Genomic DNA, 14,838 nt, shown 5'->3' on the forward strand with positions numbered 1-14,838 from the left:
TAAATGCTTCTAACGTTATATCAAACACCCATGTTTAAGATGTATCCCCAAGCTCTACTTGTTCATTTCATATTCTATTGAAATCAGGACAGAAAAAGAAATCATACCTAGTTGATGTTTACAAAATTCCAAGGCATCTTCGGTAGCAAACAGAGTTCTGGGGAAACGAATGAATATTTTGGTTCTAAAAGTGAAAAGAAATGTTTTTGTAATTAATTGGTCAGTTTACCATCTAGTGGGTTGAACGGTGCCCCCTTCAAAAATTCATGTCCACGCAGAACCTCAGAATATGATCTTATTTGGAAATAGGGTGTTTGCAGATGTGACTGACATAAGGATAGAAATGAGATCATCCTGGAATAGGGTGGGCCCTAAATCCATTGAGAGTGTCCCTATACACACAGAAAGACACAGGGAGGAGCCCCTGTGAGCACAGAGGCAGAGATTGGAGGGACACAGCTACAGCTAAGCAACGCCAGGAGCCACCAGAGCTGGAAGAGGCTCCTGCAGGAACGTGGCCCTGCCAGCTCTTGATTTTTGGATTTCTGGCCTCCACAGCTAGGAGAGAACAGATTTGTTTTAAATCAGTCACTTTGTGATCATTTGTGACATAGTCCTAGGAAATGAATACACCATCCTAACCTGAAGTTGCTTCAAGTTATGTTCCTGGGCTTTAAAGAGTGACGACAAAGAATATGGGTGTTTTTTTATTTGTTTTTTGTTTTGAAACAGAGTCTCAGTTTGTTGCCCAGGCTGGGGTGCAGTGGCGCAATCTCGGCTCACTGCAATCCCCATCTCCCAGGTTCAAGTGATTCTCATGCCTCAGACTCCTGAGTAGCTGGGATTGCAGGCACCAGCCACCATGCCTAGCCAGATAAAGAATGTGGATCTAAGCTTAAAAGAAGATCATGCCGGGGCGTGGTGACTCACGCCTGTAATCCCAGCACTTTGGGAGGCTGAGGCAGGCAGATCACCTGAGGTCAGGATTTTGAGACCAGACTGACCAACGTGGTGAAACCCCGTCTCTACTAAAAATACAAAAATTAGCTCGGCATGGTGGCGTGTACCTATAATCCCAGCTACTTGAGAGGCTGAGGCAGGAGAATCGCTTGACCCCCGGAGGCGGAGGTTACAGTGAGCCGAGATTGCGCCACTGCAGCCTGGGTGACAGAGCAAGACTCTGTCTCAAAAAAAAAAAAAAGAAAGAAAGAAAGAAAGAAAGAAAGAAAGAAAGAAAGAAAGAAAGAAGGAAAGAAGGAAAGAAGGAAAGAAGGAAAGAAGGAAAGAAGGAAAGAAGGAAAGAAGGAAAGAAAGAAAGAAAGAAAGAAAGAAAGAAAGAAAGAAAGAAAGAAAGAAAGAAAGAAAGAAAGAAAGAAAGGAAGAAAGGAAGAAAGGAAAGAAAGAAAGAAAGGAAAGAAAGAAAGATCACATTAGCCAGCCAGCAGAGAGGCTACAAATATTGACCTCACGTTGCCTGCCCCACCCTCGGCCTGGTGAGGGAAAGTTCCCTGGGCAGCCACTGGGGGCAGCAGTGGGTGGTGCCTGATGATCCCACTCTCCCTTGTCCCTGTTCCAATTTATGGAACAGGGGACAGACGGATCCCACCTCTGACCTCCATGCCCTGCCTCCCTCAGGATGTGCTGAGCCTTGCAGAATCCCCTTGGAGATCTGGATTGAATAAGTAAGTGATCCTTGGGACAGGCCCAGAATAGGAGCCCAAGGATGGAGAGAGGCTAAGGCGGCCCAGAGGACCATGTACAAGCCGGAGTTCGGAGTCGGCGGGGAAAGCCCACGAACAGGGTCACAGGCGGAGATCTCCGGAGTGGGGAAGCCCTGCCTCGGGGAATACATCTTCACGCTGGGGCACCTTTCCCTGCAACCACATTAACCCTGACCAAAATGACTAACAAGGCGGCCTCAGATCTTCCCGATTCATGTCCCTTGAGTTGTGCCTGAAAGCTTTCAATGCGTACGAAAGTTCTCTGCTCATGGACAACTAAGACTCCACAGTTAAGAGTTCTAGCACACCATTTCTGAGATGCTACAGATGATCTCACATTGTCTAGGTCCCAGCTCCTCTGGCAGGTCACGCGTACATGGAAACAGTGAAAGAATCCAGGCACACAGAGGTTAGGTGGCCCCTCTGGTTCCCTGTGTTTTGCCAGCAAGGAGGCCCATCTGCTGAGCCAGTTTAGTGCGGAGCGTTCCTTTATAACTTCACTGCCTCCCACCGGCAGCACTATAGCTCTTCTAAATAATTAAGAGCTGCATTTACATTGAGTAGATGAGGCATACATCTTGCAAATCTCCATACATCCCTAGGAATTGAGTCTCCAGGCTCTAGATGGATACGGATCAATGCACAAACCCTTTGATGTCAAGGGAAGAGACCATTTGGTGGTCTTCTGGTCACTTACTTGCCTAACTTGTATTCCTCAGGTTTGTAGCCCATGTAGTTGATCAGCCGTTCCACGCCCTCTGCTGGAGGCCCATGCCAGTGCGGCCAGGTGTCTGGGCATAAGGACTTGTACCTAGCAGGAGAGGAGACCGACATGGAGAAGCTGTGACTGTACCTTCCTCTAGCCCTCCCCCACATCCCCGGCCCCAGAAGCCTGCTGAGCGCTGCTGTGGCATGTCAGCCACTCACTGTATGTAGTAGTCCCATCACACGAACTTTCTCGAATTCAAAGATGGGTGCTTTGCAAGAAAGGAAGAAGAGAGAAACTGTTTCAATATAGTAGGGGGTTTGACCTGTCTTTGTAGAACAATGACATCATCAGATGCTCAACCCAGTGACTCAATTCCACTCCTAGGTATCTGTCCCAGAGAAATGAAAAGGTGTCTGAACATTCATACGTGAATGTTGATAGCAGCCACTGGGTGTAGCAGTGCATGGTGCTATGATTCATAATAGCCAAAAGGTGGAAACAACCCAGATGTCCATCAATAGAAAACTGAACAAACAAATGTCTCGCTCTGTCACCCAGGCTGGAGTGCAGTGGCACGATCTCCACTCACTGCAAGCTCCGCCTCCTGGGTGCACGCCATTCTCCTGCCTCAGCCTCCCAAGTAGCTGCAACTACAGGCGCCCGCCACCTCGGCCAGCTAATATTTTGTATATTTTAGTAGAGACAGGGTTTCACCGTGTTAGCCAGGATGGTCTCGATCTCCTGGCCTCGTGATCTGCCCACCTTGGCCTCCCAAAGTGCTGGGATTACAGGCATGAGCCACCGCGCCTGGCTTCATATTATGTTTATTTTAAAATCAGATTTTAAATTGTTAAAAAAAATACATGTATATATTTTTTGGATACAGAGCTCACTCTGTCACCCAGACTGGAGTGTAGTGGTGTGATACCAGCTCACTGCAACCTCCGCCTCCTGGGTTCAAGTGGTTCTCCTGCCTCAGCGTCCTGAGTAGCTGGGATTACAGGCATGTGCCACCATGCCCAGCTAATTTTTGTATTTTTAGTAGAGACGGGGTTTCTCCATGTTGGCCAGGCTGGTTTCAAGCTCCTCACCTCAGGAGATCCACCTGCCTCGGCCTCCCAAAGTGCTGGGACCATAGGCATGAGTTACCATGTCCGGCAAAAAATATTTTTATTTTCCTGGAATTATACTTTATGAGCATGTTCTTTAAGGGTATCGAGTGTCCCATGTTCTTCCTCTGTTCAGCCAGCTACACAAAGGTGCAGGATGTGTGCTTCCTGAACTCCAGTGAAAGCTAGAGAAGATGGGGTCTCCACCACCCGCAGGGGACACAGCACAGTCTCAGGCCCTGCTTTCATCCATGCAGACCTTGCCCAATACCAGCACGCACTGCCAAAGTTAGACAGATAAGGAGGGGCTGGGGAGAAGCCCTAAATGCCTGTAGGTTGGAGGGACTAGTACCTTCTGTCCTCTTCAAATTTATGATATGGTTGCTCCCTGATCAAGGGAAGTGGTGCCAGGCAGGTGCACAGGCTTCGGCCATCTCCAGCTCAGTCCTGTGAACCTCCCCCTGCCTCTCTGTCCCCAGCCACTGACCAGCTGCTATGCTGGCCTCTCAGCTTGCCCTGGAGCCTGCTCCTACCTCCAGGCTTTCCTGCCTGGATTGATGTTCCCTGAATGCTATGGACTGATCGTCTGTGTCCCCACAAAATTCATATGATGAAGTCTAACCCCCAATGGGATGGTGTTAGGAGGCAGGGCCTCTAACAGGTGATTAGGTCACACGGGTGGAGCACTCATAAATGAGATTAGTGCCCTTATGAGCTCATCTGCCCCTTCCACTATGTGAAGACAGTGAGAAGGCACCATCTACAAACAAGGAAGCCAAAGCTGGCCCTCACCAGACACTGAGTCTACCAGCACCTTGATCTTGGACTTCCCAGCCTCCAGAACTGTGAGAAGTTTCTGTTGGTTAGAAGCCACCCAGTGTTTCATTATAGCAGCCCAAACAGACTAAGACACCAAATGTCCTCATGGCTCACTCCGTCACTCAGAGAGTGACCCTCTTACCTAAGGAGGGAGGCTGGCCACTCTTTCCATTTACCTGGATTCACTTTTCTTCAAATAACATATCCCTGCCTGACCTTATATAGTCACCCCTCAGTATCTGTGGCGGATTGGTTCCAGGACCCCCATGGATACAAAATCCACGGATGTTCAAGTCCCTGACAAAAAATGGCATAGTGTTTGCATATAACCTGAGTACTTCCTCCTATACACTTTAAATCATCTCTAAATTAGTTATTATACCTAATACTATGTAAATGCTATGTAAATAGTTGTTATATGTATTGCTTTTTAATTTGTATTATTATTATTGTATTGTTATTTTCATTGTATTTTTAAAAGCATTTTCAATCCATAGTTAGTTGAATCCTTGGATGTGGAACCCATGGGTATGGAGGGCCAACTTTACATCTTTGTTATTGCTGGTCTCCCCCATAGAAAGTAAATTCCATGAGGATAGAGATGGGGTCTGTTCTGTTCTCTGCTGTCACCCCAGCTAGGACAGTGCTAGCTCAGATAGCTGCTCACCAGTTTTGTTTGTTTGTTTGTTTTGTCTTGATACAGAGTCTCATTCTATCACCCAGGCCGGAGTGCAGTGGCATGATTGCAGCTCACTGCAACCTCTGCCTCCTGGGTTCAAATGATTCTCATGCCTCAGCCTCCCGAGTAGCTGGAATTACAGGCACGCACCACCATGCCTGGCTAATTTTTGTATTTTTAGCAGACACAGGATTTCACCATGTTGGTCAGGCTGGTCTTGAACTCCTGACCTCAAGTGATCCGCCCACCTTGGCCTCCCAAAGTGCTGGGATTACAGGTGTGAGCGAACATGCCTGGCCTGCTCACTAGTTTTTATGAAAAGAATGAATGAGCCTCAGACAGCAGCAAAAATAGACAATCGATGTATGAAGTTCAAAAAAAACACAGGTAGATGGGAACATCAAGTTCGTATGTGTTTGGGGGGCGAGGTGGGCGGTGGCTGTTGCCCCTGCCATCTGCCGCAGAAGTCAAATTTGGGATGAGGATGAATGAATGATGAGTAGCTGATGGGCCAAAATGGTGGGCAAAGGAGGTACATCCAGGAAAAATAAAGGCAAAGAATCTCAAATGACTATACTCAAAATATTAGGTTGAGCCACATGAAATTGCTGATATTCAACCATTCTGACCCACCAAAGTGACCATTTATTATGCTTGAGAGTGTGTTGCTATTTTGGTAGCATAAATTCACACACAGCCCATCATTGAAGAAGTGTTGGTGGATAAGCAATTTGGGGGATGGTGAGAATAGGCGTAGAAATACTTCATTAAATCTTTACAAATTCCCTGAGCCCAGACAATTTAATCCTACAGATCAGGGAAATGACAGGTCACAGCTATAAGAGAATGAGGATTAGGACCTAAGTTTGTGTGGTTTGAAAACCCATGTCCCCACTGCTAACCTGCTGCTCTCAACAACCTGTTGGGCTAAGGCACTAAACTAGGCCCTATGGTCCCAAATGGACTTAGCTTCCCCTGCTAATTCAGAGGCCTGTGGGGCACTGCCCACGGCTGCCCCCTGGTGGCAGGTCTACACACTTGGCCTTGCCCTTGACCGTAAACAGGGATTAGTGAAATGAACAGAAGACGTTAAACTGAGTTTTTGTGAGTTTGTTTTTTGTTTTGTTTTGTTTTGTTTGAGACAGGGTTCTCATTCTGTCACCCAGGCTGGAGTGCAGTGGTGTGATCTCAAGTTCACTGAAGCCTCAACCTCCCAGGCTCAGGTGATCCTCCCGCCTCAGCCTTCCAAGTAGCTGGGACTACAGGTGTGCACCACCACACCCAGCTAATTTTTTTTTCTTTTTTTGGTAGAGATTGGGTTTTGCCATGTTGCCCAGGCTGGTCTCGAACTCCTGGCCTCAAGCAATCCTCCCACCTCGGCCTCCCAAAATGCTGGGATTACAGGCATGAGCCACTGCACCCAGCCAGAGTTGGTTTTTATCTTTTTGTTTTGTTTTGTTTTGTTTTGTTTTGAGACAGAGTCTCACTCTGCCGCCCAGGCTGGAGTGCAGTGGCACCATCTCGGCTCACTGCAAGCTCTGCCTCCTGGGTTCACGCCATTCTCTTGCCTCAGCCTCCCGAGTAGCTGGGACTACAGGTGCCCACCACCATGCCCAGCTAATTTTTTTTTTTTTTTGGTATTTTTAGTAGAGATGGGGTTTCACCGTGTTAGCCAGATGGTCTTGATCTCCTGACCTCGTGATCTGCCCGCCTCCGCCTCCCAAAGTGCTGGAAATAAAAGTGTGAGCAACCGTGCCTGGCCCAGAGTTGGGTTTTTATATTCTCCCAAATGTTAGTGTTTTTAGCTGTCATAACTACAGCAGTTAAGAACCAAACTGAGCCTTCCTAAGGGATGCCATTTTCTTTATCATTAAACCCCAGAGATTCTCACGTAGTAGGCACATGACTATTAGCTTCAGATCAATGAAGCACATTTTACCTTTGCAAGAAATGCTCGTATTTCCTCCGGTATGCAAAACCAGCCCGTCTCACCCGCAGGTGCTCCATCAGCCCCAGGTATTTGATCTGATGCCTTATGAGGAAGTCATCAAATTTGCCTTTGGAGAAATAGAAGAGAGAATGACAGGAAAGGACTCCATGGCTTCATTTCAACCAAGACAGATCACAGTCTGAAAGCTGAAGTTCAGTGGGCTGGGTCTGGCCCCAGACTTGTTTTGTGAGGCCTTAATTAATTAATCAATTTTATTTATTTATTTATTTATTTTTGAGACAGGGTTTCACTCTTGTTGCCCAGGCTGGAGTGCAGTGGCACAATCTCAGCTTACTGCAACCTCTGCCTCCTGGGTTTAAGTAATTCTTCTGCCTCAGCCTCCCAAGTTGTAGGGATTTCAGGTGCCCGCCAACCATGCCTGGCTAATTTTTGTAGTTTTAGTAGAGATGGGGTTTCACCATGTTGTCCAGGTTGGTCTCAAACTTTTGACCTTAGGTGATCCACCTGCCTCAGCCTCCCAAAATGCTGGGATTACAAGCATGAGCCACTGTGCCCAGCCCAATTGTGTTTTTTTAAATGGGGGAATTTTACAGGAAAAAATTAAATTTCTGGTTCCTTTGAAAAGTCATGAGATCTGGCTATCCTGGGCCCAGAGTTCCACATGGCAATAGCTGGCAGGAGAGGAGTAGCGCTGCTGCCCCTTTAGACAGAATGTGCCTTCTCCAGTTTGCCACAGTCCCCTCTACTCCCTATTGCCTTACAACCTGTCTGCTTCACTCATTTGCTTTTCCTGCCTGGCCTCTGTGAGCCTCTGATGATTCATTATCGTTCATTATAATGGTTCCTAACGACTACATTATAGACCATGGCAAGAGCTTAGAAACTACCTGAGTCATGGATCATTTTGGAAGACTGTTCCCTGACTGGAAAAGACCAACGTTGACTCCCCTCACCTCTGACACCTGCCTGACTCAGCTTTGTTGCTCCTGAAAATGACCAAGCTCTGAGCAACGCTCACTCTGAACCACCAAAGGAATTCATTTACCTTCTATTATTATTTTTTGAGATGGGGTCTCACTCTGTCACCCATACTGGAGTGCAGTGGCACAATCATGGCTCACTGCAGCCTTGAACTCCTGGGCTTAATTGATCCTCCCACCTCAGCCTCCCGAGGAGATGGGACTACAGGCACGTGCCACTACACCCAGCTAGTTTTTGTATTTTTAGTAGAGACATGCCACCATGCCTGGCTAATTTTTGCATTTTTTGTAGAGACGGGGTTTTGCCATGTTGCCCAAGCTGGTCTCCAATTCCTGGGCTCAAGTAATCTGCCTGCCTCAACCTCCCAAAGTGTTGGGATTACAGGCATAAGCATGTAACACCTGGCCATCTCCTATTATTTAGAAAGGAAAATTATTCACATCCAGAGGACATTGGGTGAGCCTGTGGTGGTGTTTAGGATCTCAACCCACTGCCACCTCGCTTTGCCTTACGGACTCCTTTCCTGAGCCCAGTTCATAATGATTCACAACTCACTGGGTTCTTTCCTGTCATTGGGCTTGATGCAACGGATGTAGGAGGGCTCCTTAGAGATGAGGATTTCTAGAAGGCTGCTCAGACTGTTTTTAAACTGAGTCCCCACCTGCAGAGAGAGAGAGAGAGAATGAGCCAGGGAGATACTGCTGCTTCCAATGAATACAGAGAAGACTGGCCAGGGCTCAAGGTGTCAACCCTATAGAGCTGAACTATTGACAGATTGTCTTCCTAGTGGCCATTTGGCCCATTAAGAGGTGGTTTTGGATGTCCTCACCTGAGAAGCCCAAGCTTGGTCTGGTCATGTGAAAGCTGGACAAGCATCTGTCTAGGATGCCTCACTTGCTCAGCAAAGACGTGGTGAGTGCCCAGCAGAAACCAGTGCTGCCCCAGGCCTGTCATTCTCTGCCACCCTCTGCCACCTTCCTTTGTGTTTCTTTGTTGACATGTGTCCTTCATGATGCTGGCATTATTATAACTTCTTTATTTGATGGTATTTTCCTATACCCTCTCCCACTAGATTGTAAGCCCATTGAGGGCAGGGACCTCATCTGGCTTGTTATTGCTAAACCCCTGTGCCTGGCACAGTGCCTGCCACATATACGTAGTAGGTGCTGCTCAGTGAATGTCTGCAAACGAACAAACTGGGACTAAACTTGGAACATGAATATCATGTTCCAAGCTAATGTATATAAGCCACGTTCCAAGTGATTTTTTAAGAGACAGGGTCTTGCTCTGTCACCTAATCTGGAGTGCATAATCATGGCTCATTGTAACTTCGGACTCCTGGGTTCAAGCGATCCTCCTGCCTCAGCCTCCCAAAGTAGCTGGGACTATAGATGCACACCACTGCACCTGGCTAATTGATTTTTTCTTTCTTTCTTTTATGTTTTTAATGCACCCAAGTTTTGTCTCACTGATTTTTATCTTGATTTTTTTGTAGAGACAGGGTCTCATTATGTTGCCCAGTCTGATCTTGAACTCCTGGCCTCAAGCGATCCTCCCACCTCGGCCTCCCAAAGTGCTGGGATTACAGGTGCATATATTTAGTAGAATCTGTTAGAGAGTAATATACTTCCAGAAAAGGGGAAGGTGGCTAAAAAGCATAGGTAGCTGGTGGTCATCTCACCCTCTGAGGAATTTTTGTTCCCTTTCCAATTTTGCATGGACATTTATCCCACTCACTGTTGGGGGCCTCCTCCGGTTTTCTAACTCAGCCCGCAGGAAGCATTCCCTCAGGATAACATTCTTGGACTTGCACAGCACCTGTAAGTGATGAGAAATGAGCACCACGTTCGCTGTTTCAGAAATCGCTACAGGGCCGTCAGGACGGCTGATAGAAGTGTGCACAAAGCAACAGAGCCATCTGCTTGTTGAATGCTTTCAGAGGTTCCTAATGTAAAGAAAGGGGAACAACACAGTCAAATATGGAAATCCTTGTTCACATTCTACATCCACTGCTTTGCCTACTTACTGAGGCTGTTTTTTCTCAGACATTGTCCTTGGTTCCGTGCAGCTGCTTCAGAATAAACTGGCTCTTTAAGAATGAGGCGTTCGAGACCAGCCTGACCAACATGGAGAAACCCCATCTCTACTAAAAATACAAAATTAGCCAGGTGTGGTGGCACGTGCTTGTAATCCCAGCTACTCGGGAGGCTGAGGCAGGAGAATCGCTTGAATCCAGGAAGTGGAGATTGCAGTGAGCTGAGATTGTGCCACTGCACTCCAGCCTGGGCAACAAGAGTTAGCAAAACTCCGTCTCAGAAAAAAAAAAGATCCCAGGCCAGGAATGATGGGACTCAGGCTTATAATCCCAGTACTTGGGAAGGCCGAGACAGGAAGATGGCTTAAACCCAGGAGTTTGAGACCAGCCTGGGCAACATGACAAAACCTCATCTCTACCAAAAAAAAAAAAAAAACAGTTAGCTAGGCGTAATGGTGCACGCCTATGGTCCTAGTTATTCAGGAGGCTGAGGTGGGAGGATCACTTGAGCCCAAAAAGTCGAGGTTACAGTGAACTGTGATCATGCCACTGCACTCCAGCCTGACTGACAGACTGAGAACCTGTCTCAAAAAGAAAAAAATGGGCCAGGCGCGGTGGCTCAAGCCTGTAATCCCAGCACTTTGGGAGGCCGAGGCGGGCGGATCATGAGGTCAGGAGATCGAGACCATCCTGGCTAACACAGTGAAACCCCGTCTCTACTAAAAATACAAAAAAATTAGCTGGGCGTGGCAGCGGGCACCTGTAGTCCCAGCTACTCGGGAGGCTGAGGCAGGAGAATGGCGTGAACCCGGGAGGCGGAGTTTTCAGTGAGCTGAGATGGCGCCACTGCACTCCAGCCTGGGCGACAGAACAAGACTCCGTCTCAAAAAAAAAAAAAGAAAAGAAAAAAATGACCTCCAAGATAATGATGTTAAGTGAAAAAAGCAAGATGCAGAACTACACAGTGTGCTATTATTGTGCAAAGAGAAAGAAAAAGATAAAAGGAGATACACGTACACACATCCTGGCCCCCCGGTTTTTTTCATTGAATTTTTTGTTGTTGTTTAACCCATTGCAGTTCTAAACCTATGGTGATATGGAACAGAAACCTGCAAATAGTACAGAAACAAATTAGAAGTGTTCCCTCCTGAAGTCAAAAAGTTCAGGGAGCTTCAGCCCTGGTGGGTGAAGAGAGAGATTCAGAGAATTTTTTCCTGTGTGATGCCCTCTCTGTGGATTGGTTTGTGAAGCTAATGGCCATGACCCCAGAGGGGAAGCCATTAGAAGAACGCTGTCTCTCATTTGTCAACCAGACACTTCCACTCCCGTGTTCTCCTCTGCATGAGGCAGAGAGTAGCAGACCCACTTCGCCGATGGGGAAACCTGCCACGTGGTCCCCAGCAGGGAACGGGCTGGGCTGGGACTCAGACCCAGAGAGCGACTGTCTGGTGAATCCAAAGTTAGGAGTTGCTCGTCTATCCTGAGTCCTAAAAGGTTGAGATAAGCAGTCCCACAAGTGGTAGAGAAAGTTCAGGAAGGCAGAAAAAACACTCCTGCGGTGACTATTCACTTGCTCACTCCGAAAATGTTACCTTTAGGGTTAAGCTTTTTATAAACCAAGCTAATAAAAGCTAATGTTGTACAAAACAGTTAACTATTTTAATACAAAATAAGGCCCTTAAAAACTCAAGGTTTTAGGCATGGCATGGTGGCTCAAGCCTGCAATCCCAGCACTTTGGGAGAGTGAGGTGGGAGGATCACTTGAGGCCAGGAGTTCGAGACCAGCCTAGGCAACAGCAAGATCCTGTCTCTACAAACAAAAAAATCAGTTGGGTGTGGTGGTGTGTGTCTGAAGTCCCAGCTACCCAGACTGAGGCAGGAGGATCACTCGAGCCCCAGAGGTTGAGGCTGCAGTAGGCTATGATGGCGCCACTGCACTCCAGCCTGGGTGATAGAGCGAGACTGTCTCAAAAACAACAGCAGCAGCAGCAGCAGCAGCAGCAGCAACACTTCTTAGATTGATGAGATACATGGAAAGGCAAAGAGATTGGGAATTCCATCGGCAGCCCTGGGGGTTAATACCATCCCCATCCCCCACCTCATGATGTGACCTTGTGCAAGTTGTGACCTGTCTGGGTCTCAGCTTCCTCGTCCTCAGATCATGTCACCCCAGTATATTCTCATGACACCAGAATGAAATCTCTACTTCGCTGTGGACCTGCCCCTGCCAAGCTCTCAGCCCCCTGTCCTAACATTTCCCCTCGTCCAGACCATAGGACCTTTGCACACGCTGGGCCCTCTACCTGGAACACCTTCTGAACCTTCTATGGCCAAAATCATTCGCATTCAGGTTTTAGCTCAAAGTGACCTCCGAGGGGTGTTTTCTCTAATCACCTAAATTAAAAATGTTCCCTTCAATCACAGTTCCTTCTGTATTCTCTTTGTAGCACTTCTTACTGATGGATAACTTATTTGTGTATATATTTATTATCGATTCCCCAACTCCTGACTGTAAGCCCCATGGGAACAAGAACTCCATCTTGTTCACTAATGGCCTCCAGAGCTGGTACCCAGCGGGGCACCATACACATTTGAATGGCTTGTTGACAGAAGTGTCCACACAGATTATCTTAAATATCTGTTCTGGCCATGACATGCCAGAGTTCTAACACCATGCATGGAAAAGAAAAATCCAGAAGGCAAATTCTACCAAAATCACTATCGTGGGTAATATTTCAAAATCATCAGAAACACATACAGTTAAGTGTCAGACTTACTTCTTTCAGATGTCTGTAAAGAAGATCATTGTTTTTTTCCAAGAATCCTGTAAAGCATTGAATAAAAATTTTTTGAATCAATGACTCTGCCTAAAAATACAATTCCATCCCAACTCATTGCAAAGGGAAATTCTGAAAAATAATTTCTTAGGATTAGCTCATAATTTCTCAACCTTAGCTCTATGGATATTTGGGGCTGGGTCGTTCTTTGTGATGGGGGCTGTCCCATATATTGTGGGGTGTTGAGGAGCATCCCTGGCCTCTATTCACACTAGATCCCAGTAACACTCTCCCCAGTTGTGACAACCAAATATATTTCTAGATTATATGGTTTGGGTCTGTGCCCTCGCTCAAATCTCAAGTCAAATTGCAATCCCCAATGTTGGAAGAGCGGCCTGGTTGGGGGTGATTGGATCGTGGGGGCAGATGTCCCCCTTGCTGTTCTCATGATAGTTTTCAGGAGATCTGGTCGTTTAAAAGTGTGTAGCACCTTCCCCTTCACTCTGTTCCTCCTTCTCCAGGCATGTTAGACATGCTTGCTTCCCCTTCGCCTTCCACCAGGATTGTAAGTTTCCTGAGGCCTCCCCAGCCATGCTTCCTGCACAGCCTGAAGAACTTTGAGTCAATTAAACCTCTTTTCTTTATGAATTACCCAGTCTCAGGTAGTTCTTTATAGCAATGTGAGAATGTACTAATATGCTAGACATTGCCACATATCCCTGCGAGGGCGTGGGTGGGCGGATAACATGTCCCTCATTGAGAACCAGGTCCTCAGAACTGAACTCATGGCACAAATGCTATACTCAACCCTGATGTGCTGTCATATAAATATGCACAGTCTTTACACTAAGTATTGCACACTTGCCCTAGTCCAATAGCAAAGAAACACACGTACACTGAATATACAGAAACAGAGGGGACACTGAACCTCAAGGACAGCCAACTGGGACTCTGTAAATAGATGAGAAAATTCCCCATGACTGAGAAAAAACAAACTCAAGCATCATGGCTGGTGGTATCCAAGAGCATCTTCAGGCAAAGACAGACATGTCATTTCCAGGTTTAAAACTTGGCTTGTCTGTCGACCTAAAACTTAATCAGTTAATAATTACATCAGAAAGCCAATGGCATTATAAAGGCAAAACCAGATTTATTTATTTATTTTTTTTTTTAAAGTTGGGGGAGTAGCCAAGCATCGTGTCTCGTGTTTGTAATCCCAGCACTTTGGAAAGCTGAGGTGGGAGGATCGCTTGAGCCTAGGAGTTTGAGACTAGCCTGGGCAACATAGTGAGTTTGAGACTAGCCTGTCTCTACACCAATTTTTTAAAAAACTTAGCTGCATGTGGTGGTGCATGCCTGTAGTCCCAGCTACTTGGGGAGCTGAGGTAGGAGGATCGCCTGAGCCCAGGAAGTCAAGACTGCAGTAAGCCATGATTGCGCACTGTACTCCAGTCTAGGCAACAGAGTGAAACCCTGTTTCCAGAAAAATGATTAAATAAAAATTTTAAAAAGGCATGCATCAAAAGTGTTTAAGAAAAAAAATGGTGTCATAGAAGCAAGCTGGCTTCACTCCCCCGACAGAAAACCAAAATGAAATAATATAGCATGAGATTATCACCAGAAATATCCCAGAACTCAACTATGAGGATGACATAATTCCTGGTGCTACAAAGAAGTAGACAATCTGAGAGCAGATGGTAAGAGAATCAGATTTCCATATCCATGATGCCCCCCATCTGCCTGGCACCAACCACATGGAAAACTCCCCACCACCACACAGTTTCTACATGGAAAAACGTGAGATCAAGGGAGAGTGAGTGAATGTGTGTGTGTGTAGCCTCACATTCATAGGTATATGCAGAAAACGTTTCTATTTTCCTGGAAGTAGTTACAAGAAACTGTTTATTCTTGTGGTTCCCCCTGAAGGAGAGACTGAGAGTAAAAGGCATTTGAGTTTTCCTTTTGTTCTCTTCTGTGCTGTCAGCAGTTTACAGCTCTATATGTGTATTATCTTTATTCTTTAAACAAAAATCAAGGGATTATCTGCACAAAGAGAC

At 46.5% G+C, this 14,838-nt stretch overlaps 1 protein-coding gene across 6 annotated transcripts in view; it reads right to left on the reverse strand.

Annotated features, from left to right (window-relative positions):
* The window catches only part of LOC105493449 (myosin IH), a 138,493-nt gene that overhangs the window by 13,156 nt on the left and 110,499 nt on the right, over nt 1-14,838 (reverse strand). For all 6 annotated transcript variants that reach the window (XM_071071163.1, XM_071071164.1, XM_071071165.1 and 3 more), the window contains 6 exons: nt 12,782-12,828; nt 9,707-9,787; nt 8,525-8,630; nt 6,977-7,094; nt 2,419-2,532; nt 108-184 (listed from right to left, as the gene is read on the reverse strand). In XM_071071163.1, coding sequence (XP_070927264.1) covers nt 108-184; nt 2,419-2,532; nt 6,977-7,094; nt 8,525-8,630; nt 9,707-9,787; nt 12,782-12,828 — 543 coding nt within the window. The remainder of the gene's footprint in view (nt 1-107; nt 185-2,418; nt 2,533-6,976; nt 7,095-8,524; nt 8,631-9,706; nt 9,788-12,781; nt 12,829-14,838) is intronic.

Source organism: Macaca nemestrina, chromosome 10, assembly GCF_043159975.1.
Source record: "Macaca nemestrina isolate mMacNem1 chromosome 10, mMacNem.hap1, whole genome shotgun sequence".
Classification (NCBI taxonomy): Eukaryota; Metazoa; Chordata; class Mammalia; order Primates; family Cercopithecidae; genus Macaca; species Macaca nemestrina.